At 49.5% G+C, this 25874-nt stretch overlaps 4 protein-coding genes across 4 annotated transcripts; 1 reads left to right on the top strand and 3 right to left on the bottom strand.

Annotated features, from left to right (window-relative positions):
* Positions 1-237: 237 nt before the first annotated feature.
* Positions 238-2120, bottom strand: RPS25 (ribosomal protein S25). The gene is made up of 5 exons (XM_009097786.4): positions 1992-2120; positions 1739-1834; positions 1189-1372; positions 706-804; positions 238-308 (listed from the first exon to the last, which is right to left on the bottom strand). The coding sequence occupies exons 1-4, from the start codon at positions 1992-1994 to the stop codon at positions 710-712; spliced, it is 378 nt and encodes a 125-aa protein (XP_009096034.1). The 5' UTR covers positions 1995-2120; the 3' UTR covers positions 238-308; positions 706-709.
* TRAPPC4 (trafficking protein particle complex subunit 4) lies at positions 2071-3900 on the top strand. Its single transcript, XM_009097787.4, has 5 exons — positions 2071-2305; positions 2430-2604; positions 2681-2784; positions 2878-3004; positions 3430-3900. The coding sequence occupies exons 1-5, from the start codon at positions 2131-2133 to the stop codon at positions 3506-3508; spliced, it is 660 nt and encodes a 219-aa protein (XP_009096035.4). The 5' UTR covers positions 2071-2130; the 3' UTR covers positions 3509-3900.
* A 104-nt stretch (positions 3901-4004) lies between these two features.
* Positions 4005-11912, bottom strand: SLC37A4 (solute carrier family 37 member 4). The gene is made up of 8 exons (XM_009097790.4): positions 11680-11912; positions 11359-11591; positions 9813-10056; positions 8399-8557; positions 7996-8081; positions 7294-7407; positions 5750-5888; positions 4005-5464 (listed from the first exon to the last, which is right to left on the bottom strand). The coding sequence occupies exons 1-8, from the start codon at positions 11825-11827 to the stop codon at positions 5298-5300; spliced, it is 1290 nt and encodes a 429-aa protein (XP_009096038.2). The 5' UTR covers positions 11828-11912; the 3' UTR covers positions 4005-5297.
* A 73-nt stretch (positions 11913-11985) lies between these two features.
* On the bottom strand, positions 11986-25264 carry HYOU1 (hypoxia up-regulated 1). Its single transcript, XM_018922736.3, has 24 exons — positions 25087-25264; positions 24803-24896; positions 23925-24003; positions 23536-23690; positions 23364-23440; positions 22262-22443; positions 21582-21697; positions 20638-20821; positions 20105-20239; positions 19121-19203; positions 18889-19021; positions 18395-18582; positions 18010-18148; positions 17847-17907; positions 17453-17535; positions 17118-17306; positions 16765-16961; positions 16505-16592; positions 15873-15995; positions 15418-15551; positions 15035-15119; positions 14331-14583; positions 13426-13509; positions 11986-12983 (listed from the first exon to the last, which is right to left on the bottom strand). The coding sequence occupies exons 1-24, from the start codon at positions 25148-25150 to the stop codon at positions 12925-12927; spliced, it is 2985 nt and encodes a 994-aa protein (XP_018778281.3). The 5' UTR covers positions 25151-25264; the 3' UTR covers positions 11986-12924.
* Positions 25265-25874: the final 610 nt, after the last annotated feature.

Genomic DNA, 25874 nt, shown 5'->3' with positions numbered 1-25874 from the left:
CAGGTGTTTGATAATTTCATTCAAACTTATATTGCTTTCTTTCCTTTTAACATTCATCCTTTACATTGTCTAACATCACTGGCTGCTCTAGAAGTTTCACACTTCCATTTCAGCAACACATTTGTAACACTAATAAAGACAAAAACTGGCTGGTACAGCACAACAGCCATAACCTCTACCAGAATCCACTTCAAATAATGCATCAGTAAGGAAACATATACATTGTGAAAAATCATGAAAAATTATAATCAATAATTTTATTGTGTGCATCTATGAGTGACACATTGTTGACAAAGACACTGAAGAACCTGCAAAACAAGAAGTCCCCAATCAGAAAACCAGGTAAAATCAGGCTAGCATAAACCAAACAGTCTGACAGTTTTATCCCAGCAGGAACACTTGGCCATGGTGCCATGTGGGAGCAGGGAGGACAAGAGCCCATTTGCCCTGCCACCCACAGAGAGGGGAACAAATGATACTTTCCCCATCCACTGAGCACAGGGACAAAATCAGAAATTTAATTAATTTAATTGTGGAAAGCTGATGTTTCCAGTAATGTTCCCCCAGGAAGTTACTTAGGATGAGAACAAAATACTCTGTGGAAGAAGAGCCCACCACAGGCATGTGGAAGCTGTCCATTACACATTGCACAGCTGTGCATTAGCTCCTGACAGCACAACTCAACTCCTCAGCACCCAGCCTCACCTCCCTACGCGTCCTCCCCTGCAGCAGGCGCATCTCCACCTTTTGTGTTCCGGGTGTAAATCACCTGGGCTCGGTGCTTGGACACCAGTTTGATCAACCCTAGGGAAAAACAAAATTACATCAGTGTCTATGTACTGACGGATGCCAGGGATGCTGAGGTCCCTCCTAGAGAAGCAGGGCAATGTGCAAGAGTAAATAATAGGGGGTAGCAGCTTATGCAAGTCTTTTGTTGCCATCTGCCTGCAGTTACATCACAGCCCGTCCTTCTGGCAACATTTTTCTTAGCACAGCAATGCCCGTATGTAACAAACCGCTGCTCTATACCTAGGAGCACTTCTGAAATGCAAGCAAAGGCAGTGGCTCTCCAAAACCAGTTTACGCATAGGGCAGTTCAGATGCTGCAGGAAAGCTGCTGGGCAAGCAAGGAAAACCAAACAGCCAATTTAAGCAGCTTTCTGGTTTCTTCTATTTCCGAGTGCTCACCTTTGCTGAGGAGCTCCTGGAGGGCAGCCCGAGCCAGGGAACCTCGAATCTTCAGCCTTTCTGATACAACTGCAGGTGTGATGAGCTTGTAGTTGGGGACTTCTTTGCACAGTTTGTCATAAGTGGCCTTATCAAACAGGACAAGGTTGTTCAACTTGTCTCTCACTTTTCCCTTGGACCACTTCTACTTGAAGACAGAGAAAAAACAAAAACCTCCTAAGCAGTCTTGTAAACAAGAACAAAAGATGGAACTAAACCGTGCCCTAAGAACTGCACTATCGAACGTTTCCGTATCACATGCCAAACGAAAGGCCTATTGAGATGCACAAAATTGCATCTGTAAATGAACGTGCTGCGGATAATACCTGCAGTATCTAAAAATAAGAGGACTAAAGCCCCCTGTTACTCAGGTTTAACACTATTATGTACAACTTGCTGGCAAACAAAAAGCTGGCTCCTTTAACAACAAGATGCCCGCCCCGCCTGCACGCCGCTCTGGGGCCCGGCCACGCTGCACACGCGCCGGGCCCGGGATCCCGCCGCCTCCCACCTTCTTCTTGGCTTTGCCACCGGACTTGTTGACCGGATCCTTGTCCTTCTTGGCGGACTTGCCCGCGTCCTTCTTCTTCTTATCGTCTTTGGGCGGCTGCGAGGGGGTGAGAAGGATGGGGGGTGAGCGGCGAGGCGCAGGGTCGGCCCCCCGGGCATCTCGCAGGGGTTCCCGCCGCGCTCAGGGAGCCGCCAGCGCCTCTCGGGCGGCCCGGTCCGGCTCGCCGCCCGCCCCCCGGCCCGGGCCCGCTCACCATGATGCGGCCGCAGCTGCTCCGCAAGATGTCGGCGAGAAAGGAAGAGCTCGGCGTGGGGCGGGGGCGGGCCCGGCGGCCGCTGCGTCACTGCCGGGGCGGTGGCGCTGCAGGGGCGGGGCGGCCGGGGCACGGCGCCATGGCGATCTTCAGCGTCTACGTGGTCAACAAGGCTGGCGGCCTCATCTACCAGCTGGACCACTACGCGCCCCGCTCCGACACCGAGAAGACGTTCAGTTTCCCGCTCGATCTCGTCCTGCGCCCGCACGACGAGCGCGTCGTCGTCGCCTTCGGGCAGCGGGACGGCATCCGCGGTACGGGGGGTGGGAAGGGCCGGGCGGGGCCGGGCTTATTGACGGACTGACGGACGCACTGACTGACGGATTGTCTGATTAACTATCTGAGTGACTGACTGAGGCCGCCGCGCTGTCCCCGCAGTGGGTCACGCCGTGCTCGCCATCAACGGCGCCGAGGTGAACGGTCGCTTCACGGCGGACGGGAAGGACGTGCTGGAATTCCTGGGTAACCCCGCCAACTACCCGGTGTCCATCCGCTTTGGCCGCCACCGGCTCTCCTCCAACGAGAAGCTTATGCTGGCCTCCATGTTCCACTCGTGAGTCAGGGTGGCCGTGACGGACGGGGGGGCAGGGGCACGGGTGGTGAGGGGCGCTGAGGGCCTGTCCCCACAGGCTGTTCGCCATCGGGTCACAGCTGTCACCTGAAGTTGGGAGCTCCGGGATCGAGATGCTGGAGACCGACACCTTCAAGTTGCACTGCTTCCAGACACTGACAGGTACCATGGGGCCCTAGGCACCGGCACCGCTCTGCTTTGTCAGGGCTGTCTCTGTGCTTGGCCTTCCTCATGCTCCTGGCATTATGGCTCCAGGGATCAAATTCATGGTTCTTGCTGACCCAAGGCAGACAGGGATAGACGCTCTTCTCCGCAAAATCTATGAGATTTACTCAGACTTCGCTTTGAAGAATCCTTTCTACTCCCTGGAGATGCCAATAAGGTAAGGGAAAGCCCACTTTTAGTAACGTGGCTGCAACCCCTCATTGCTTTCTGCCTACACAGTAGCAAATGCACTCCTTAAGTAGTAAAACTGGCTGAGGGAAGGTAAAGGGAGCTACAGCACACTGCTGCAGAGAGAGGACATAGCCCTGAGCTCTTTCCAGTGCTGGCTCTGCTGGGGAAATGGGAGGTGCTCTTCTTTGGCACAAACCCTGCTGTCCTACCATATATTCAGGCCTATATAAGAAGCTTTAATCTTAACTAACAACCAAGTCAGACCTCAACACTAGTCATGTTGCTGTGTTACAATTTCCTGAATTTCTCCGTGAAGGATGCAGAGCCAAAGGATGTGGAGATCCTTTGTCAGCTTTGTTAACTCACTTCCATATGTAGAAGTCATCCCTTTTGCTTTTCTGACTATTTCAGGTGCGAGTTGTTTGATCAGAACTTGAAGCTTGCTCTGGAGGTAGCAGAGAAAGCTGGACCCTTTGGACCTGGATCATAGAGAAAGCCCTGCCTGTTGCAGAGATTCATTTGTCTGAAGAGCGGGGCCTCTCTCTTCCCTGGCTGGCCTCTCACAAAGCTCCCCTCTCCACAGCAGAGACTGCACATCCCCAAAACACGCTTCAGTATCTCCCAAAATACCAGTTTATCCCCTTTGTTGCAAAACTTACCTTAAAGAGATTCCTTAGCACTGTTTACATTGGGCCACAGGGCCTTATTTTGCTGTTGCAGCTCCGCTGCACTTGTCTGAAGAAGGTGCAGGTCTGTGGCTTTCCCACAGTCAGTGCTTTTCTTTCCTGTCATAAATGTACATATGTACTTTTCCTGTATAGCTCAAACTTATGGTCTTGCAGAGGGTTTCTGTATAGAAAAAGTGTTTACTAATGAGACAAATGGCTGTTTGCTTTCTGTTGGTGGGGACATTGGCACCTCAAGAGGATACGTGAATTTGGGTGGTTTTGCTTGCACTGCTCTCCATAAGACAACCAGGGCCCATGTGATACTGCTCCATTTTTATTTCAGATATAGAAGAAGATCATGTAATTAAGTACAAAATGTAATTCACTTCCATTTACTTAATTAAGGCTAGCTAACTACTCTTGCAAGCAAGGTACTCAACAAAGTACCTGCATGCAGGTTCTTTAAGAGTTGAATGTGCCTCTTTCAGGATCCTGAGACAGTAAAACCTTTTGGGGAAAAACAAGAATATTTAACAAAATCCTGGTTAAATACCTGAGTGTACTTACTGCAAGGTGCTGGGCCTGACTGCTAAGGCTGTCAGTGATGGCTCTGCTAAGGCTGACTCAGAGGCAGCCTGAGCCCCTGCCTGCAGCCATGAGAGACACAGCTCTTGACCAAAACTATCCCAGTCTTCACACCTTGTACTGAAGAAATACAAGCCAATGCTAGAAATGTGAGTTATCGAGAAACCCAGCTGCAGAAATTGTGTGTTGGTGGTGGCTACTGTTGCAATTGCTGCTGGGATAGTTTTCCTGGCTGATTTGCGGAGCACTGGCTACGAGCTGCCTTGGCAGCAGCTGTCTGCCTTGCAAATCATTAACACTGCACACAGACATGCACCAGGTGGGATCAGTTCACTTAGAAGGAGCTGCTCTAGAGGCCATGAATTCCCTGGAAACGTGCCTGTTTCTAAATGCTGCGGAGAGCCCTGCTGCAGCTTGTCCCGCTGCTCCCTTGTCCGCTCCCTCACTCCTAGAACACATGGAGCTACAGCCTTGTTGCTCTCAGAGGCTGGACTGCAGTCCTCACCATTCCCTGGTGTGCTGCTGCCACGTGGCTGAGCACACACAGAGCTCGTGATGAAGTGACCTGGACAGCTGTGCTCAGGCAGCTGGATGGGACGGACGCAGGCAGCAAGGCTCGGTTCAGGGCCCCTGACCAGCGAAGCTGAACCAATTAATGTCTCAGTTAATGGCTGAGACAAACAATAATGACAAAACTAGAGGTAAGTGCACCTGAAGGCAGTCATTTCAGACCACATGTAGCGGGGAAGTTTGGGCTGCAGAGCCTGCTTGCTTCACTAACAGTGCTGTGAGGAAGAGGTACAGTAAAATCATTGCAAATGTAAACTAGGTGAATTATCACATCTTGAGGGAAAAAGTGATCAGTAGCAGGAACCTTGTGCCCTCTGGCACCTGACACTGGATGAGAAGTTGAGACATTTTTATCTAGGTTGCAGCAATAGGTAAACTCACTCCTAGGCCAGTTAAACAAAAACGAGCATCATTCACATCAGCGTGGGAACATCCTTTCCACCATGCAGCTCATCCTCAGTCAGCCTTCCTGGAAATCCGGCCCATCTTGGTGCGGATGTTCCGCAGGAGGAAGAAAGCCACTGTGCTAGCAATACAGGTGACTTCAGCTACCCAGAAGGCTGTGGCCCAGCTGTAGTGCTTGGCAATTGTACTGAAAGGCAGTCCAGCCAGGAAACCCCCAACTATAATGAAAAACAAACAGAATGTCAACAATACTTGTGTGTTCCCATGTTATCTATCAACACCTGCTTTTGAATATATAATAATTCCTCAGGCCTGGACTGAACTTAAAGCCCAGCACAAAACCTGTTGGACACAACAGAAAATAATCTCTGAGGCTTCCAGCTCCATTATCTCTCTCCTTAGGTGCCTTCCCATGACAAGTAGTAGCTTGGCACCTGAGGCTAGACCATGCTTCATCAAGAATGTGCATGGGTTTTGTTTGTTTGGAAATGGGTATTACTTACCATTGGCCATGAGGGCCACTATGGCGTGGGAGGTGCCACACAAGTTGGCAGGGGCACTTTCATTGGCTATGACCCCAAACAGGGCAATCGGCCCATACGAGGAGAACCCAAACACAGCTCCCAGAGTCAGAATCCACAGCTGTCAAAGTAAAAATCAGAAACAGGATCTGTAAATTTCACCACTGTCAGCAACTGTTGATAATTCTCAGATTCTATACTCGGTACCAGGGAGTTTTGACACTTTCAGGCTCACACCAGCTCCCCGAGCCTGCAGCCAGGAGAGCTCAAGCCTTTAGAGTTCCCACACCCATAAAGCCCAGCTGCATCTCCACCACTCCATCTTACTGGCCAGCGCAAGCTCTCCTCCCTCGCACGGTTCTGCCCCCCACACCATGTAACACAGCCTGTGCTGATTTGCAAGAAACAGAACATTGAACAGAAGAGGGCAATGAGCCCATGAAACCACAGGAAAGAATTGTGAATCAGGTTGCTTTCATAAACAAGCCTGGAGCTACCAACTGAAAGCTTTTCTCAGTTTAGATGCACGGGACTGATCAGAGCACGTTTATTTGTGAGACACCTCTTTCTGATGACCTTCATGTTACTAAACCGAGAAACCTAAAATGAAAAAAAAAACCCACCACAAAAATCCCCAACAGTCTGAACTTCAGTGGTAGTTTCTGCTCTAAGAAACCTATCTGGCCCCAAATTGTCAGTCTCTTGTTTGCACAACAAAGGATTGTAACACCTCCACATTCCAGCATGCTTTCAGAATTGCAAACACCATTTCAAAAAGCCCAGGAGGAAGTAAGTGCCATCTTATTTTCCAAATGTGAAACAGAAAGGAGTTAGGAGAACACTTGCCAGAAATTAAATAGGAATGCATCTTCCAGAGCAGAATCATTCTTTCAGATCTCACCCACAAGATCCCTTAGCTGGCTATATTTTATCTGATGAACAGAGGTCCTCAGAACCTTCTTTATAAAACTTCAAAGTTACATAGTTAGACTTTTAAAAGTCAGTTAGTGTACTCAAATTATTATACGAAAATATTTCTTTTACCAAACTTACAGTAATCTCTTCTCAATGCCCTGGTTCTAAGTTCTGAAGTGCTAACCAACCTCTCAGGATAGGAGTAAGGCAGACCAGGGAAAGAAGAAAAAGGCAGAGGGAGAAAAAATGCAAGCAGAAACCTCATGTTCTTTTAGGCCTGTAAGATCAGCTAGAGGTTGCAAGGCTACAGTCCAGAAGTGGTTTTCCTGAAGAAGAAGAAAAAAAATGAAAGGAGAAAAGAAGTTTTATTTTTTTAGCAATCATAAGGGCAGATGCAAGTCATGTCTCACGCAAAGCCTGGAAGTCAGACTGCCTGCAACAAACAGGACAGCAGGAGCACCCTAAGCCAGGCCAAGCCAGCACTTCTCCAGAGTTCAACAGAAAAGAAACCCTTGGGAATGCTGAAGAAAACAATCATGCTTTCTGTCATCAACCTCCCCCCCCCTTCCAGGGCTACCCCTATGGATGGCCAGCTGCTACATGTGACTTACCTTGGGAGAGTCACCCGTGACTGTGATCCGGAAGAGGAACATGGACACACACATCCCAGCCATCATGGAGAGCAGGAGCCCGTGCCGGGGGTTCCCATAGCTGGACAGCCCTACCTGGGACACAAGGAAGGAAGGAAAGTGGACAGTCAGAAACTGGAAGGCCTTCCTTTTACACCTGTAGTGACCACACCATCCACATCCCCGTCAGAAACACGGATGGCACATCAACAGCACATTTGTTGGCACACCTTGTTAGTGTGGTTTAAGGGCTGCACACAGTCAAACTATGCTAAACAAAAGCTCTTAGTGATGAACGATACTTCATTATCAACCACTTCCACCCTGTATCTGGCTCCAGATCCCACAACTGGATTTTAATGTGAGGTTTTTTTCCCCAGCCAGAAGACAATTATCAACAAACAGTCCTTCAACACAAAAATCTGGAGACCACAGTAAAGCAAACAAATTAAATAAACACCTCAAATGTGACAGGCATATTGCAACCCCTAACATCAGCATACCTATTCCCTAGCACCTTCTGGAGTGTTTGGCATCTGTGCCCATGCACAGGGCAGAACTGAGTATGGGCTGGTTTCTCTGTTGTGCTCACAGGGACAGCACCCTGCCTGAGTGCCTTAGTGAAGCAACTCAGATTGCCACTGTGTTCCCTGCCCAGCATGCCCGAGGGTGCACATGACTTACTTTTGCTACTGCTCTATCAGAAAGGTATCCAGCAGCAATGCTTCCCACTAGGCCCCCAATTTCCAAGGCACTCATGTAGGAACTGCCTAGAACACAGACAAAGCAAAGAACAGCCCATCAGATTTGGTGCTGTGGGCTCCAGACCAGTCCCACTGCTGGACCTCACAGAGTACGTGAGCAGCTCTGCTGGACACAAACATCTGGCTCATCTCTGTTCAGGAATGCCTGTATGCCAATCCCAGGAACGCTCTGGCACTGGGGTGCTTGGTGCATGCACTAACTCCATCACTGTGTTATTCCAAAACCTGTGTGTAGTTAAGCAAGGGCCTCTACCCCGGCAAACTTTGGGCAACACCTCCCAGACTGCAGCTGCAGAGCTTAATAATGCAGTTTTGCATCTCACCTACAAGCATGGACTGTCCCCTCTCCTGGATCAGGAAGAGCTGTCCCCAGTCAGTACAGCAAGTTTTCACTCCAAAAACGACCAGGTAGCCTGTTGAGAGCACCCAGAGGTATGGGGAGAGCAGCAGCTCTGTCAAGGTGCTGTTGTCGCTGGAGGCACCTGTACGAAAGTCGGGAGGAAAGTTACCACAGCCCAAACGACACCAGCCAGCAGCCCAGCAGACAGTTCTGCAGGCAGGATCAAGGCATGAGAACATCCCCCACACAAAGAGGTATTCACAGCTGCTGAATGGTAGTGAATGGCTCTACCTCCCCCTTGTTCTGGTGATTTCAGAATCTCTTCTGTCATTTTATCCCACATTCATTAAAGATTTGAAAAGAATAATCAAAACACTACTGCCAGTAATTTTCTGTATTGCAGTTGCCAGTAAACCCCTCACAAAGGTTGTTAGAAAAATTACCTCTAGATTCTTTGGGAGTGTTTTTTAGCTGTGCCTGTGAAAGGCACTGCACAGACTCAAACAAAGATGCTTTCAGATGCTACCTTGATTTTTGCATCAGTCTTCCAGGAACACCAACAAACTTGCTCTCCCCAGAGAATGCTCTGGGGAAACAATATTCTTTTCTTATGTAAAGAGGTCCAGTCTGACAGCATGGGCAGTATGGGACAGCATAGAACATGGGCTGAGTTTCCACTGGCCTTTAAAATCCTACTGAAAACCTGTGTTGCAATTCTCATCTACATGTCCTGCTTCCAGAGAAGCACCACACTCAGTGGTCTGAACAAACATTTACTAACTAGATGTCCTAGGCTGGGACAGAAACACTGAGCAGAGTCCACCGTGAGCTAGGGGTCAAGAGAGCCTAAGGTGGGGTGAGGGGAGAGCTGCCTGTCAGCTGCCAAAGTGGAGGAGCAGAGGTCAGGCCTAAGGAAGCATTCCCTGCTGCTGTAGCTTTTCCCTCTCCACCACCCCACCAAAACTCGCAGTCTGAGCACACAAGGCTCCAAGAAAATAGGGATGCTGGTAGCAGGAAGACATGACATATATGGGGAGAGGCTCCCCTGAGCACCTCAGCAACACACAGGTGTCTGCTGGCAGGCTAAGGAGCAAGACTGACAGAGGGCCAACAGCAGGCCCTTTTCCCCTGCTCTGCCACAGTGTCAGGAATCCCTGCACCAGCCCCTTCCCACAAGATCACAGTGGGGCTTGGTTTACAAAATTTGTACCTTCAGTTACCAGAATAAAGCAGCCAAAACCAACCCATTACCACACGCCTGCCAAAATGTAACTTCAGAAACTGGGGAGGATGGGGGTGTCGGTATGCTGAGAGTGACACGTCTGTACCAGAACACAGACAGAAGGCACTGCATCTTCTGCTGCAGCTGTCTGCTTGCATCAAAGCCATGTGCTCACCTTTCTTTCCTTTCTTGGCTCCTTGCTCAATGTTGGGCAGCCCAACATCTGCCGGCTCGTTTTTAATCAGGACAAGGCAAACAAAAGAGACAACCATGCAGGTGAAGCCAGAGAAGGACAAAGTCTTGCGCCAATCGTAGTTCATAGACACAAGAGCAGCAACAATGGGGCCTAAGCCTCCAGCCAAGTTCATGCTCGTAGACAGGATTGCCCACCAAGTCCCAAACTGGGAAGGCTCAAACCACTGTGCAACAAGAAAAACAGCATGAAGTGTAAGAGAGTGACAGCACACCTGAAAACCCACCCTTGAAGTCCATGATGTGGGGCTGGGGCAATTCAGACACAGAACTCCAAAAGCAGGTAGAGGGAACACCCACACCTCGCTACTTAAGTCAAGCAGGGAACTCCAAATGTTACTCAAGCGTCAGCCATAAGAGCTTGACAGGTGTCCACGCTGTGAGCCAGCTCAAAGTTATTTCCATTTACAGAACATGAAACTGAGACGTGGGGCAGGAGAGGCAAGTTTAAGAGTACATGGTTTTGTGTACTCACTTGCAAGTCCTCCTGGAGAGGTCTGCTGGCTCAGAAACTTGGATGGATACGCAGAGAGTCACAGGGTAACTTTAGGACTCGCTATTGCATTAAGTATCAGACATGAAGGGCTCTGTACTGCAAGGAGCACCCAGAGCCAGAACCACTTGGGTGGCTCTTGTCAGCAGGAAAATGTTTGAGATCTACATTCATTAACATCTTCAGAATACACCATGGCTGGTATTTCTGTTATTTGGGCCCTTATTTTCTGTGCATCCAACTGTCCTGCACAGGCCTCTCCTCATCAGCTGGGGGAGGCTAGGTGCCACACAGAAGGGCAACAAAGTTGTTTATCTCTTCCTCACCCTGCCCCACAAGTACATGCAGTACATTCATTCCTGGATCTTACATTTTCTGTGAGGGATCAGCATAAAGCTAACCAAATTCCTTTCCTTCTGTCCTTGGGAGAAATCAATCTGATCCTTTCAGATTCTCACAAACCCCAAGTACATACAGCTTAGAGACTCATCTCACACCATTCCTCCATCTTAGCCAGTTTTCTACCTGAACCAACTGTGATTTGGAATTCCCAAGCTGCCCAAGAGAGCAGATGGAACTGGGCTCACTGCCCACTGACCCACAACAAACGCTGACTTGCAGCAGCAGAGACAAGCAGTCCTGGGTGTCCATGCCTAAAATACTTAATTTCAACAAAGTCTGCCTCAACGGGGCAGAACTCTGCTACCAGGAGATGTTACCAAACTGAGCTACACTCAAGGCACATAGGGGCAAGCGCTACAGAGTGAATCTTTGCTAGAATAAGCAGAACCCCGTGCACAGAAACTTGTTCCACAGGCAGCAGAATGCAGATAGTGCTCCAGACCTCCTTGGCTGGAAGGGAGTGAGAAAACCTGCAAGTGCCTTTGGATTGTGGGCAAGCATGGTTTGCACAGCCCTGATGCCAGGGCAGGTCAAGAGAGCAGTGGCAAGTTCCCCCACCGTTCTCAGCACCCACCTTGCGCAGGATCTTGCCGCAGGGCGGCCAGCCCAGCCCCTGGGCCAGGCCGTTGAGGAACCAGAGCCCGGCGAAGGCCATGACGGTGGAGCTCCAGGAGAAGACCACGTTGACCAAGCCCACCATGAGGAGGCCGGAGGAGAAGAGCCAGCGGGCGCTCATCTGGTCCGAAAGGACGCCGCTGATGAACTTGCTGATGGCGTAGGCTGCCGACTGGCTGCTGGTGATGAGACCTGCGGCAGGCAGACCCCAGGGGCGCCTCAGCCTGCGGAACGGCCACCGCTGGGCCGGCGGGGCCGAGGGGCCCGGACCCACACTCACCCAGGTCGTCCTTCCCCAGCGGCACCTCGGCCATGACAGCGGGCATGACGAACGAGAAGGTTTTGCGGTTGAAGTAATAGAGCGTGTAGCCCACGAACATGGCCGCGAAGATCGCAGCCCGGTACCGCCCGTACCCGCCGGCCGCCATCGCTCCCGCGGCGCCGCAGCGGTCCGGAGCACCCCGCACGGACGGACGGACGGACGGACGGACACGGCACCGCCGCCCCGCCCCGCCCCGCGGAAGTCCCGCCCCGGCTCCCGGCCCGCCCCACTCCCGGCACACACGGCACCGCTCTGCACAGCCCGTCAGGAAGTGTCGCTTTTATTTTTGGCTGAACAGCCAGAATGGAGAACAATGTCAGATGCACATTCGCAGCCGTCGGAGCCCACTCGCGTGTGTGGCAGCAGCAGGGACGGTCTGAGGAGGCAGGAGGTCAGGGACAGGGACAGTCACACGATTAAGTCGGTCCAAGTGCACAAAATACCGAGGAAGGAAGGCGGTTGCCATTAGACTTTCCAGGTTTGGTTGTTTGATCCGTATCGCTGTCCTTGTGACTGACTACAGGATGTGCCAACATGGCCCATCTTTCCCCTCCTCTGCATTCAGTGTTGTCTTTTCTGAACTTTGAAAACTATGAATAGAACCTTTTTGTCAAGTCTCACTTCATGGTTCTTGGACTCTGCTAGAGACCACAGACAGTTTTAACAAACAGCCTATTGAAAACAGACACAGCCATATCTCAAAGCACAAATCATCTGCCTTCCCAATTTTGTTCTACCTTCCCATGAATCCAAGTATTAATACACCTCCCACCAGCTGAAATCACACATTTGCTCTAAGTTAGGGTCTCATATGCAAAGACAACAGCACTTCAGATCTATATCCTTCTGCAATCATCTTCACAAGAGGTGGGGCACAGAGCTTATAGTCCAGGTTACTTCCTGCACCTTAAGATGTTTCTGTACTGCTTTCTTCCCATAGGAAAGTCACTTTGGTGACTTCTGTACTGAAACAAAGACAATTCTTGGTGGGCAGTCTGCCCCACATAATAGAAGAAAAACAAAACCAATTCACTACGTTAGTAGAGGCAAAATCCGCAGAAAGAACAAAAAAATAAATTTACATCTCTATCCCACTGAGTTGTCATTGTGTTCCATTTACATAATGACTAACCAGGTCCATAAGAAAAACGAGAAAGTAACTATGAAATAAATAGATGCTGACACTCATATGATTTCAGGGTGTTACAATTCATCGTTTTTCCTCCTTTCTCCTCCAGCTTCTGCCTTCTCTTTTTTGGACCCTGTGTAACAAAGCAAACTCAGTTTCACACTGCAGTCATTTTCACAGCATGCAAAGCAGTACTGAGAGTCTCTGACATTTGCAAAATTTGCCACAACACTTGCAGTCCATGGTGCAGAGGTGTTGGGGGTTGATACTCAGCTCCATGGAGCTGAAGCCATGAACCCTCTGTCCCTGTTCACAGTGCTGCCCTAGCAGCACGAGAGGCTCAGCAGCTCTAAGCAGAGCCTGTCTCACAGCCATGGGACTGGCTGCAAACTGTAGGAACAGGGGCACAAAGCAGCACTGGGGCATAAGAATTCCACTCTGAATTAACAGTGGATCAGCAGTGAGGGGTTCTACAATCATATTACCTCTTACAGCTAAAAATCTGCAAAGGAGCCCCCAGACACCTTGCACTTGTAGCTCCCAAGTTCCAGATTGTTAGCAAAACATTTACCCACCCGAGTCTGATCCAGGCTTATCATCTGTTGCTGCTTTCTCAGCTGTAGGAGGTTCCTTGGCTGGATCAATATCCTCTGTTTTGTCTATGTTTAAAGCAGAAAGAAACAAAAGTCAAGGGAGAACAAACAGGAAGCAAGGTGCAAAGAGATGAGGTGAGTAAAGATGAGGTTAAACCACCCAGCTGTGGTGCCTCAGCAGGACTGTAATAGCTCACTCTCACAGCAGATCACTCTACAGCACTCAAGAGAAGCACCACAAAACTGCTCCATATTCCCCTTTTGAGTGCCAAGCTTTATGTCCTCAGAAGCCCTGGAAACTGACTGGTTGCACAGGCAGATGACCTTTGGAGCTGTGACTATGAGCAGGATCCCTTGAGAGGAACCAGAGGAACCAGCAGGAATGCTGACAAACAGCATCCAGATTTAAAAGGACCAGGGCACTTGAGACCTGAGGATCTTAGAAAGTTCAAAAAACTAAGTCCTAGTGCCCCAAGAGATTGTTTTTTTCCCCTGGGGTCCATCTAGGCCACGAATCTTTCTCATCAACAATTTATTCTACTCACTGATCTAGGACAGGACTTTGTGTATTCAGCTCGGTACACTGAACTGCAGTCAATGGCTAATCTTTCCTAGAAGTCAACCAGCCAGCAAGACAGGTACTGACTATCCTGGGAAATTTATAAATAATTTCTGTTTCTTCACAAAAAACCCAAACAAATGGTGGGGGGTGAAGGACATTACAATACATAGATTTTCCCAATTGTCTTTGAAAATTAAGAGCAAACTCACCTAATCTCACAGTTAACTACCGTCCTCCCTTCTTTAGCTCCCGTTCAATCAAGAGAAACACCATGTGGTAATTATATAATAGGGAGTTACATACGTGCTCCAAGCCTGCTACTTACCTTCTTGTTTCCCCTCCGTGGGAGGGATAGTATTCTCAGTCTCAGGGTCTGCTGTAGTATTCTTGCCTGAATCAGTTTTTGTGGCATTCTTCTCCCTTTTGGGTTTGGGTTTTGCAAATTTGGCTTTATTCAGGAGATACTGCACTTCCCTGTCCAGGGCTGCTATCTTGAACTCTATATCTTTAGAGAGCAGCACAGGTTTCTCAGTAGGAGTAAGCTTGTTCTGTTCAGCCAGTGTCTCATTTTTCCAGATCTGTGGGACGCGAGGGAAGAGGTGCTTTTGGAATGCTTCTGGGTTCCAGGAACTGCTGTTATCACAGTATCTCAAAGTCACTGCCCCTGGCTATTCTGCTTTATGCAGGACAGCTCTTCTACATGCTACATTTCCACCAACCTCTTAGTTACCCAGACACAGGAAAAAGAGAAACAAAACCCAGTGCCTGCCTTTAAAAACTGAGTGCAACGAGATCACTGGGCCCCACCCCCACCCTGGAGATAATTCCACATGCAACACAGGAACTACCATACCCCCCACACACAATGGGGTCAGGCTGGGCATTAGGAAACACTGAAACACACAAAAAGTTTGCTGGTGGCACAAAAACAAAACATGCACATTCTACTCCGTGATGCTGAGTGAAAGTATAGGTCATAACCCAAACTGCCACCCCACCCTCCTCCAGCATCACTCCATCCTTCAGTACCGTGGTTTCGTTGATTGCTTTTTCCAGGGTACTCAGTTCCACTTCTGTGAATATCTGGTCAGACTCTGGAATCATTCGGGCTCCCCTTGGGTTAGATAAGAAAGCTTATTTTTGTTAAGCCAAGCAGACTGCACTTTGGCAACCCAATGGTTACAGATCCAGTAATACAAAAACATCACAACAACCATGCTGGACCCTTCCTGCCCCCCATTTTGGACAAGGGGCTGTTCACAGGTCCTGCAGAACAGGATACTGGGGAGCAGGGCTCTGCTCACCTTTTCTCACGAACTGCCACTGACTTTCACATTCACTCTGGTCTCATTTTGCTGGCAGCTCCTACATGACCAGTTGCATGACATTCCTTCCCAAAAGCCTGCCCTTACCTGAGAAAGATGGTGGAGTGATTGAGCAGACTTTCCAGAGCAGCCAGGCGTTCTGGCCACTTTCTCCGTTCTTCAACACGGAAGAAGAGGTTCCTACAAAGCTTTTTCAGCTCTGAAAGCTTGTCTTTCAGCTCCTGAAAATGGGGGAGAGGAGAAAGGAGACAGTTAGTTTGACCACTGTCTAACACTGGCAACTTCCAAAGTTTTAGCTGCATTTGTTTTTCACTCTATCAAATACACCATTTCAGTCAGTAAAAAGAGCCACATGACAAAGCTTTCAGTCAACAGGTTCCTGCTGAAGCTCTTGCTGGGACAACGTCTTATTTTGTTCTGTGCATAATGCTCTGAAGAAGCAACAAACTCTCAAGAACCAGATTACAAAGGCTCTGTCAGCCTCTGTGGTCACGTCCATGTCAGTGACAGCTGACTGGTATCCTGACTGCACACAGCAATACCTTTGTTGCAGCTGCATAGCCCTCCTCCTCCATCCAACTGGAAGCCTCACTAAGCTTTTTGGAAATTTCTTCTCTCTGCTCCTCTGTTGAGACAAACTGATACTCCTCTTGGTAAAGTTTGTCCTAAAAAAACAGCAAGCACTGGTCAAACACCACTGAGCCTGGAATCATAAAACAAGAGCACTCACTTGCGACTGGGCTGGGGTGCTGCCTGCACCTTCCCAAATCTGAGCTCAGCTCCTAGCGTTGCCAGGAGCACAATGTAACACACTAGGTATAGACACGCCCACATCCCATGATGGCAACACTGCAACAGTCATTATTTCACACACACTTCACACTAATTGCTGCTTCTACACAACAGTTCTTGAAAAGTTGTAGCTTCTTTACACTCCGGAGGCAATTGTTCAATGTGTTAGACATGCTGAAGGGAAGCTTCATTTTGTATTGAGGAAACATGGGCCTGGGAAGCCTAACAGCATTAGGAAAAGTGACTGAAAGACAAAACCTGGGCTCTTAAAATCAGCTTCCCCCAGCTCAAACAACTCCCCTGCACTCAGATCAGCCAAAAGCTGTGCAAAGCACTTCTACTGCTCTCCTGGAATTCTCATCTCATTATATCCCTTTCTTACCTGGGTCTCAAAGATGAATGACTCCAAGCTGTTGGCTGATTTTTCTCTTTCCTGTTTCTCTAGATCTCTGATCGTCAAGTCTTGGAGTCTAATATGCAAAGGGAACAAAAACCAAAAAGTAGCAAATGCCCTTGATTGAGCAGCACATCACACACACCAGCTTCTGAGGTCAGCAGTGCTCTGTGTGAGCCATCACCATCCCAAAGCAATTCCCTTCCTTCATCTAGAGTTCTAACTTAGCAGAGCCATTTCAAACCTACTTTTTCATTGAGCTCTTCAGTTCATCTTCCTCCAGGTCAGGCACATCATTTACATCCAGCTCCATGGTGATCTCATGGACAAGCTTCTGCTTCTTGGGTGCTTTGATTTTCTCTTCCTCTGATTTGGTACCTGTGCTGACACTGGAACTTTTGGACGGTTCTTCCTCTTTTGCAGCTTCTCTATTTTCTTTGGGACCCTGTAACACAAAGTACGTTCACAACCAAGGGAACAGATTTTCAGATTCTGCAACTTTTTTCAAAGACAGGGCACTTCAGAGAAGGGAGAATTCCACTAAGGAAATGCCATTTCTTGGGTACTAAAACCACTCCTGTTCCTTCAATCTGATGCTCACCTGAGGCTCTAATTTCTCGCCTTCTTCCTTTCTCTCTGACTCTACTTTTGGAGAGGCAGTTTCTGCTTGATCTGAAGACTGCTGTTTCTCTTGTCCATGCTCTTCATCAGCATCTACAGTATGGCTTTTCTGGTCTTGTTTATCCCCCTGCTCTTCTTTACCTGTTTCTGCTAGGCTCTCTTCCTCTTCCTGATCACAAACAAGTAAAGAGAAAAGCAAACCTATGTTTTCAATGTGGAAATTCCATGCAATGTTTCACAGAACAGGTAATTCTACATAACTGCCACAGCAAGACAAAAGGGCTCCCTTCCAGTAGCAGTCACCCTGTGGCTCACCTGAACTGAGTCTGTCAGGTTGTCTCCGGTCTCTGGTATAGGGCCACCACCCCCAAACAGGCTTGAGATAGTATTTCCAAGTTCTGTTGATGGGAGACAAAAAATTCAGAATGTTACGTATCCAGAGGAAGAAAGTAATCTTCAGCTCTCAGTCCTTCCCTTCACAATGGCAACAATTATCAGGGCTCCCTTGATGGTGTAGGTGAGCTTCACACACTCCAGACTCACACTTCTGCAACCTCCCTCCGTGTCCTTGTGTGCAGAGACAGCCACACATACAGTCACGACTGTGTAAGTTCCACACCCCAAACCCAAAGAAACACAATGCTTGTAACTATCTCAGCCACTACAGGTAACAAAACAGTCAGCATGAATATCAAAGTTCCGCATTTACTTGTCAGTGTTGACTCCTCCTCCAGCTTGTCTTCCACCAAGGTCTCAAACACCGATTCCACCTTGGAAATAGAAGCTCAGGATTAGTTTTAAGCAGGGACCAGAGAGAGGGACAGAACTGAAAAATACATCAGCTGACAACCATCCCAATAGGTGGTGCTTACCCGGTCAAGACTCAGTACACCACTCTCATCCATGTTGAAGTGTGCTTTGATGCCTTTGGATTCATAGTCCGAGTGCTTCTTGAAACTGTCCCCAACTCCCTTTAGCCTCACAGTAGTGAGATTGAGAGAACCAAAAACTCTGATGATGAAGAAACAAAAGCAGAGAGACAACTCAGGATAATAGTGCTGCAGAACAGCCAATCCCTGCTCTCACTCACACTGGTGGCAACGGGCAACTGCAAAAAGCAGGAACTGGCAGGGGTAAAGGACATGCAGTTCAGAGAACAGATGTGCCAGTGCCAGTCACACACACTGGCAATACGTTTCTAGCCAGGCAAGTTGCACTGCCACAGAGCTGCTGGCCTGGGTGCTGGGCTCAACTCACCGCAGGTCATCCAGGCTCAGGAATGTCAGATCTCCATAGTTGACATAGAACTCAAAGTCATCTGTGTAGCGGTTAAAAGTGATCACTTTGCGCTGGGGATAGGGTGCCATGCGCTGGAACAAAATCCTCTTGTTATGCTTTAAACTCCTGGATTTATCATCCTCCTCAACTTCGCGAGTAAACTCCACCTGCATGACAAACAGAAAGTAAGATTCAGCAACTGCAAACTGTGGCAACTTACATCAGCAGTGTTCAACTGCTCTGCCTCAAGGCTGGGGGCAGGCAAACACTCCTCAACTGGTATTCGCATATGCCTGGCTCCTTGGATACTGCATTTCTATTATAAAGAAAACTTCCTTCTGCTTTCTCTTATTAGATTGGCAGAAACATCTCCACAGCTTCGAAACTCAAAGGAAGCTGAGAGGTTCCAGCCTGGATTGCTCCTCCCATCACAGCCCCATACCTTGCACAAGAGAAGGAAAACCAAAGGTTACCTGGATAGGAAACACAGCAGCATCCCGAACAATGAAGGGCTTCACCTTAAAGGCTTTGCTTAGAGCAGCTGCCTGGTAGACTGCACCCATAGCAGCAGCCTCATCAGCATTGATATTCTTGCCCAGCTCTTCTCTATGAAGCAAAAAGCAACAGACATGAAGTTTGCAGCCTCTACATAAACAGCAGCTTGTCAATGGGAGACAGACTAGAAAGGGGGCCTCACATACTCACTTGCCCACAGCTTTCAGCAAAACCTCCTGCACTTTGGGGACCCGTGTGGCACCGCCAACTAGAATCACCTGGTCAATTCCATCCTAGGGATTGGAAACAGTCACCTTGTCTTAAGAAAGCAATTTTGGAAAGCTAAGTCCAGGGCTTCCTTACGCTCCTTCCCCGGTCACCATGTGCTGACATGGTGCTCTAAGAACACCCACACTACACCCTGCTGTCCCCGTGCAGGCCAGGGCCCAACAGATCTCAGACAGGCATTAGCTGTGCCAACAACCAGGCACCTGGGGTCAGATCTGTCCAACAGTGACAACGTGACTGTGGCTTCAAGCCACCTGAAACATGGGGTTTGATTCAAAATTACACAAACTAGCTCAATGGCACAGGAGACAGTGACACCAAGAGCCAGCTTGATCTGAACAGGCAGAAATCCAGCCTTTAAAAGGTAACTCAGTGTCTTGCACTGAACATCAGAGCCCAAAGCTGCTGAGAGTTGTGGCATCCTGCAAAGTGAGCATTTAACCCACAGTGACTCCCTCCAAAGGACTGCCTCAGGTTTGGTCCAACTGCAGCCCACATCAGAGCTCCCTTTAGAGAATGTGCAAAGGAGAAGCCCGAACACCCATAATTCTGTATCCAGACTCATTCAGTTAAAACTTTAGGAGTGAGACCAGAACCAGTATCCAAGACAAAAAGAGGAAACATCATTATTTCAAACCTACAGCACAAGAGTAAAGTGTTTTAAGACAAAGAAGCCCCTCCTCCAAGTCCCTAATTTCTGGCGGATAGTGCAGGGCAAGTGTGACACACTCCTACTTGACACTGCAGCAGGCAAACTCTCTGTAGCACCAACATCATTGTCACAATAGCAGGCGCATCTACCTCCTAACAGTCCTGATAAAACAACCACTGAGGCCTCAGTCCTGATGTGGCAGTAGCTCCACACACACTAGCTTCAGGTTTGGTAACGCATTTTCTTAAACACACCATGTTCATCTCTGCACTACTCAGAGCCTGCTGCACAGGTCCTGGGACACGCTTGAACAAGTCAGAGCACAAATCCTCAAATTCTTGTCTTGAGACCTTGGCTTTGAAGTCAATGTCATCCAGTAGTCCCTCGATCTGTCCAGGAAAAAAAACAGTCAGAATGAAATTAATTGTGGAGCATTTTCCAAGCAGAATCTTTGCCCAGTGTGCAAAAAGCTCTGGCTTTTGTAACACACAACAGACCTGACCACAGTCATCTGAACCCTACCATTGCTAAGGTGATGAGAGGATGGAACATGGGTGTAACAGATAGCTTCTCTCAATGAAAGTTTATTTAACACAGTTGACACGAATAGCTCTTCTTCAATCCACTCAATCACCAGTGGCACCAAGCAGGCACAAGCTGAGAGGGACCACCGGGAGCGCTGCTCCTCAGCAGACCTGCACTGGAGGGACAGTGTTCCCTTACACCAGTCCTCAACCTACCCCACACAGCCCCAAAAAATGCAGGAACCTCCAGGAGAAGGTCAGACCTGTGCCATGTGGTCGGCATTGGCACTCAGCACCGTTTTCAGGCGGTTGGCCTCCCTCAGCAGTTTGGCCATGGCCCGAGGATTCTTCCGGACATCTTTGGAAGGGTGCTGCTCATTAAAGAGCTTTGCCAAGTAATCCCGGAGACGAAGCTCCATCTCTAAACCTCCAAGAGTACGGTCAAACCTGAGCAAAAGAATGAACAGAGGTGTAATATCCAAAACCAAACTGAAATGCAAACAAATCTCATGTATTATTTCACAAATATGCAGAGCAGCAAGTGGTCAAAAATGGCTGCAGTATTATCAGCTGTGATGACTGTGAAAGAACAAAGGTTGTCCCCAAAATAACACGTTATAATGAAAGAGAGATGGAAATAAGAGATTCACCACTTTTCAACAGCAAATTTCATTATATTTTAGGTAAATGCCTTATTGTGAAGCATGTAGAACAGCCAAGAAGCCAATGGACAACTGTATCAGGTTCCAGGTATCTTCTCGAAACAGCAAAACAAATAAATTCTTTGGAGTTAAAATTGCTGGGCTGGGTAAGCCCAGCACCCATCTCCTTATTTGGCAATGCATTAAGTCCATGGCATTATCATTACTCTCTAGAAGTGTATTCCTCTTTTTCCAACTGATACACTTAAAAGATTACATGTAATGGAATAGGTTTACATGGCTTGAGTCTATCAAAAGAAAGCTTAAAGGAAACTAAGTACACTGGTTCCGTCCTAGGCTCCTGGAAGTTCTCAGCTACCTTCTGCAAAAGACAGCAATGCCAAAATTATTCCCAACTGGAGTCTTCTTGCTCCAAATGTTTCCCCCTCAGCCATCCAAATTACTGTACTGAAGCCTCACTGCAAAATTATACATTATGAAGATTGTGAAACAAATGGTTTCTTTCCTGAGACCCGTGGGATTTGTGCAACTCGTGGAATTCTTACCCAATGCCTTGGATCTGCAATTGAGGTTGGGTTCCCGAGTCCTTAGTTTTCACTGTCTGATAAGTAACAATAGTACAAACAGTGCTTCCTGCTCCCATGTCATAAAACATGATATTCTGAAAAGAAAAGCTGGGACAGTGAAGCAGAAACACCTGGACATCCCCCCACAAATAAGCAGAGAACGTTTCAGTGTGATACAGGCTGCAACTACCTACTCCCTGGACTACTTTGTATCCTAAGAGCAGGACTTATTTTTGACCAAACACGGGTGATGTTCAGGGTTATGTTTGACAGAAGGAGACAAGAAAACCCCTATCTATTTCACAGTTAAAAACCCCAAATTTTGCTCTTTCTTCAGCCTCAGGTAAATCAAGTACTTCTGAGTCGGTGTTCCAATACTTGAAGTAATTGCTGCTGTTATTTTCCCCAGCTGATAGGCAAGGAACAGGTTTACAAAATGGGAAGGTCCCAGGACCTGCCCTCACTCCAGCAGCTTTCAGGCTTCACCATACGGGCACACAGGGTTTAATATCTTTGTCTTGTTGACAAACACATAAAAACAGAGGAGACTGTTTGATCAGCAGAGTCTATTTCAAGTTCATTGGATTTCTTCTGCAGCACTTTCTCCCCTGCACGCAGGCAACTTGGCAGGACTCTCTGCATCTCTCAAATGCACCTACCTGTGCCGTGGCATTGATGTCTTTCCTCCTAAAAACCCCATAGTTCAATGCTACAGCCGTGTTGTCATTGATCAGCTGCAGCACCTTGAGGTCAGCCATGCGGGCGGCGTGCAGAACCGCTCTCCTCTCTGCTTGGTTGAAGTAGGCAGGAACTGTGATCACTGCATCTTTGATGGGCTGCTCTGAAACAGTTGCAGGGAACTCTGTATCAGTGTAGCCACATGCAAAGACTTGTTGAGATAGAGTGACAGCAGCAAACCCAGAGGAGGTGAAGGACTCTTCAGTCAAGGTGAAGACCCACAAAGAATGCAGCCCTGCAGCAGTAGCCAGGATCCCTAGGGAGGAATCTCTGTAACATGCTGAAAACCAAGCAGACCTGGCATATTCACACAAAGCCACAAGTCTATTGACCACTCTTTCATGCATCAGGATACTCCCAAATGCTCTGGGTAGTCTTCCATTCCAACAAATACTATCTTCAGAGAGCCCTACACTGCCACTGGATCCTATTCACTCTCCAGTAAAGTATTTGGACTGGCTGGAGTGTCACTGACCACATGACAATTTGGTCAGTGACTTTTCTACTAATTTATCTACTTTTCATTACTATGGTATTTCATAAGCAACACAGCATGAAATACACATGACAGCCTCCTCTCTGTTAGCAAGTGTCACAGCAAAGGGCCATTTTCGCTCTTTCAGTTCAGCTCCAACAGCAAGTTTCCATCGAGAACAGCTACAGCACAGCGTTCACAGAACCATTTCCACCCTCCCTAACAGCCACATTCCATGTGCCTCCACCCTGATCATATACAGGATAAAGAAAACACTTCACTTTTCTCCAGAGACTGCCTGTAAGACTCCTTCATTGCAAAGCTAGGTGGTAAACAGAGTGTCTGCCCCCAAGATCCCAAACCTGCATCATATTAGAAACAAATGATAACTGGATAGCTTCTAAGTCTTGCTTACAGCCTACAGCTGGAGAGAACCAATATCCTGTTTCCAAAAACTTTGGGTTTCTGAATGCTTTTGGTCTCTTCTCAAATCCTATAGTGTACAAACTCATACACATATAGATGAGAAAAAGCTAAACCCTTCCAACCTGCAAATTCCTCAGCCAGACCACGTGAATAGTTCAGGACCATCCCCAGCATCTCCTCGGGAGAATACCGTATCGTTCTACAATGGGAAAGAAAATGATGGAATCAACAGCAAGCTGCAGAAGGCTGGTAGCTGACATCTATCCCACAAAGAACCGAAAAGCAGCCACTTACGGGGACAACTTGAAGATAACAGTGTGTCTCATCTCATCCTTCACCAGCTCATGCTCTGGGAAGCGGGACCGGTACAGCGCCACGTGGGGATTATCGATCCGCTTACCCAGCAGATCCTGGAAGTATCGGAATGCCACCTTGGGCATCCTTATGGACTGCAGGAAAAAAACCACATCACCCACTTGCATTCTTTCAGCTAAACTGCTGTCAAACCAATCCCTCCCAGATTACTTGGGGAACAACTCTTCCTGTGGGAGTAGGAGCACACAGCCCTTACACAGAGCCAGTAACGCATCAAGGAGATGAGACGTGCAGGACAACAATAAAACGCTGTCTGAGATGTTTGTCACAACATGGGATACACATATTCTGCAAACAGGAACTCTTACCATCCCCAGTGCACCATCACCAAAGAGACGCTCGTTCTCCTTCAAGGAAACAGCCACAGGTGTTTTCCTTCGTGACTCCCTGAGAACAGAGAGGGAGGAATAAACCAGTGGAAAAAGGTGAACATTTCAATCTCCCGTGAAGACAGATATTGTTCCCATTCCAGAAGGACTAAGGGAAGGTGTTTGGAGAGGGGGGGCAGCCTCTGCTCAGCTGAGGGGCTAGCAGACAAGCCCCCCCCCTCCCAGGGCTTTGATGAGATTATTTTTGCTTTCCTCCACTCATAAGCAAGGCAAGACAGTTCCCTTATATCTATCTAGCACTGCTGAATTTCAGGGAGGTGGGTGAGAAATCGTGTTATCTCCAGACTCCCAGAAACTGAGGATGTTTCTAATCATACGTCCTCTCTCACCTGTAGATTCTTCACTCAGTTGCTTGAGGATAGGCTGCAGCAGCAGCTGAATACAAGAGATTTACCCGTGTTACAAGCACGGGCTTTGAACAACTGCAGCAAAACATCCTGGCTCTGGGCTCCTCTAGGGGAACTAAGAATCAAGGGACTGGGTGCCCTTTTGGGTTGGCACCACAATGTGTCCTTAACCACGAGGGCTTTCGGCACTCGCTGGAAAGAAATCCAAAGTGCACCTGAACCCCTTAAAGGTGAGTTAACAAACTGCCCTGGAGAATGCCCCGCAGCTGCCCACCGGGGCAAGACTGAGTCACAAGCCTGCGGGGGAGAGTGGGAGCCTTCCTCCGGCAAGACGAACAGGGACGGCCAAGTTCCGGCCAGCCTCACTCTCCGCCTGCTCCTGGCGCTGGGGGGGGGCTACAGCCGCGCAGGACAGGCCGGATCCCCCGGGACCCTCCCGCGGCCGCTCACTTGTTCAGGACGATCTCCATGGGCACTCCAGGCTTCACGATGGCGATCTTCATTGACTCGCTGCCCACGTCCACCGACATCACCGCCACCAGCTCTGGAGACAAACACTCGGTGAGAACCTGCTCCCGGTGTGGGAGGCGGAGACAAGCACGGGCCCGGACAGGGCGCTGGGGAGGGACCCAAGCACCGGCCGCTCATCCCCGCCGGCCCCGCACCGTCGGCGTCGTGGCCCAGGCAGGGAGCGCCCGGGGAGCCGCCGCCTCCCCGCACCGTCCCGCACGTACCTGCGGCAGGCAGGAAGCTGAAGAGAAGCAGCCAGGGCAGCGCCCGGCCGGGCAACCGCGCCATGCTCTGTGGGCACCGCTCGGCGGGGCTCGGTTGCGCTCGGCTCGGCTGGACTCGGCCTTGCCCGGCTCGGCTACACTCCAATCGGCCCGGCCCGGCGCGCGGAGCAGCCCCGCCGCGGCGGCCCTGCCGTCTGGCCCCACCCCCGCCGGCACGCGGCACGCACCCATTGGCGCGGCTGCCAGGGCCGTCCCCGCGCGCCAATCCCGCAGCGCGAGCGCGCCCATTGGGCCACGTCGGGGGAAGCCGGAAGCAGTCACGAACGGGAGCCGCGGCCCTATTGGCTGAGAGCATGGGGGGCGGGGCCGCCTGAATGGCGCGCGTGCTGGCATCCCTCGTGCGCTTGCGCGCGCCCCACGGCAGCCAAGCCACGTGCGATCCGCCTACACCGTGTGCGCCCCCTGGCGGCCGAGAGGCACCTCGCGGCCAGGCCGCTGCCAAACCACACCCTCTTGTGGACCACGCCTCCACGCTCCGCCCCGGCCCCGCCCTCCATCAGCTCGGCTCGGCCAGGCCCGGTTCGGCTCGGGCGGGGCACGGCTCGCGTGGACTCAGCCCGTCCAGGTGCGGCCCCAGCCCCCTTCCTCTTTCGGGCTTCGCCCCTTCCATTGGCCTCTCCCCGTCCCGATGTTCCGGTCGCTTGCCGCTGGTGGCTTCTGCCCCTTCCCGCGGTCCCCGCGATCTCTGGTGCTGGATGCCGTGCCCTTCAGCTCCCTCCCAGTGAGCT

The sequence above is a fragment of the Serinus canaria genome, chromosome 24 (genome assembly GCF_022539315.1).
Source record: "Serinus canaria isolate serCan28SL12 chromosome 24, serCan2020, whole genome shotgun sequence".
Taxonomy (NCBI): Eukaryota; Metazoa; Chordata; class Aves; order Passeriformes; family Fringillidae; genus Serinus; species Serinus canaria.
Note: the sequence above shows the minus strand (reverse complement) of the source record. Positions and strands in the feature narration are given on the sequence as shown.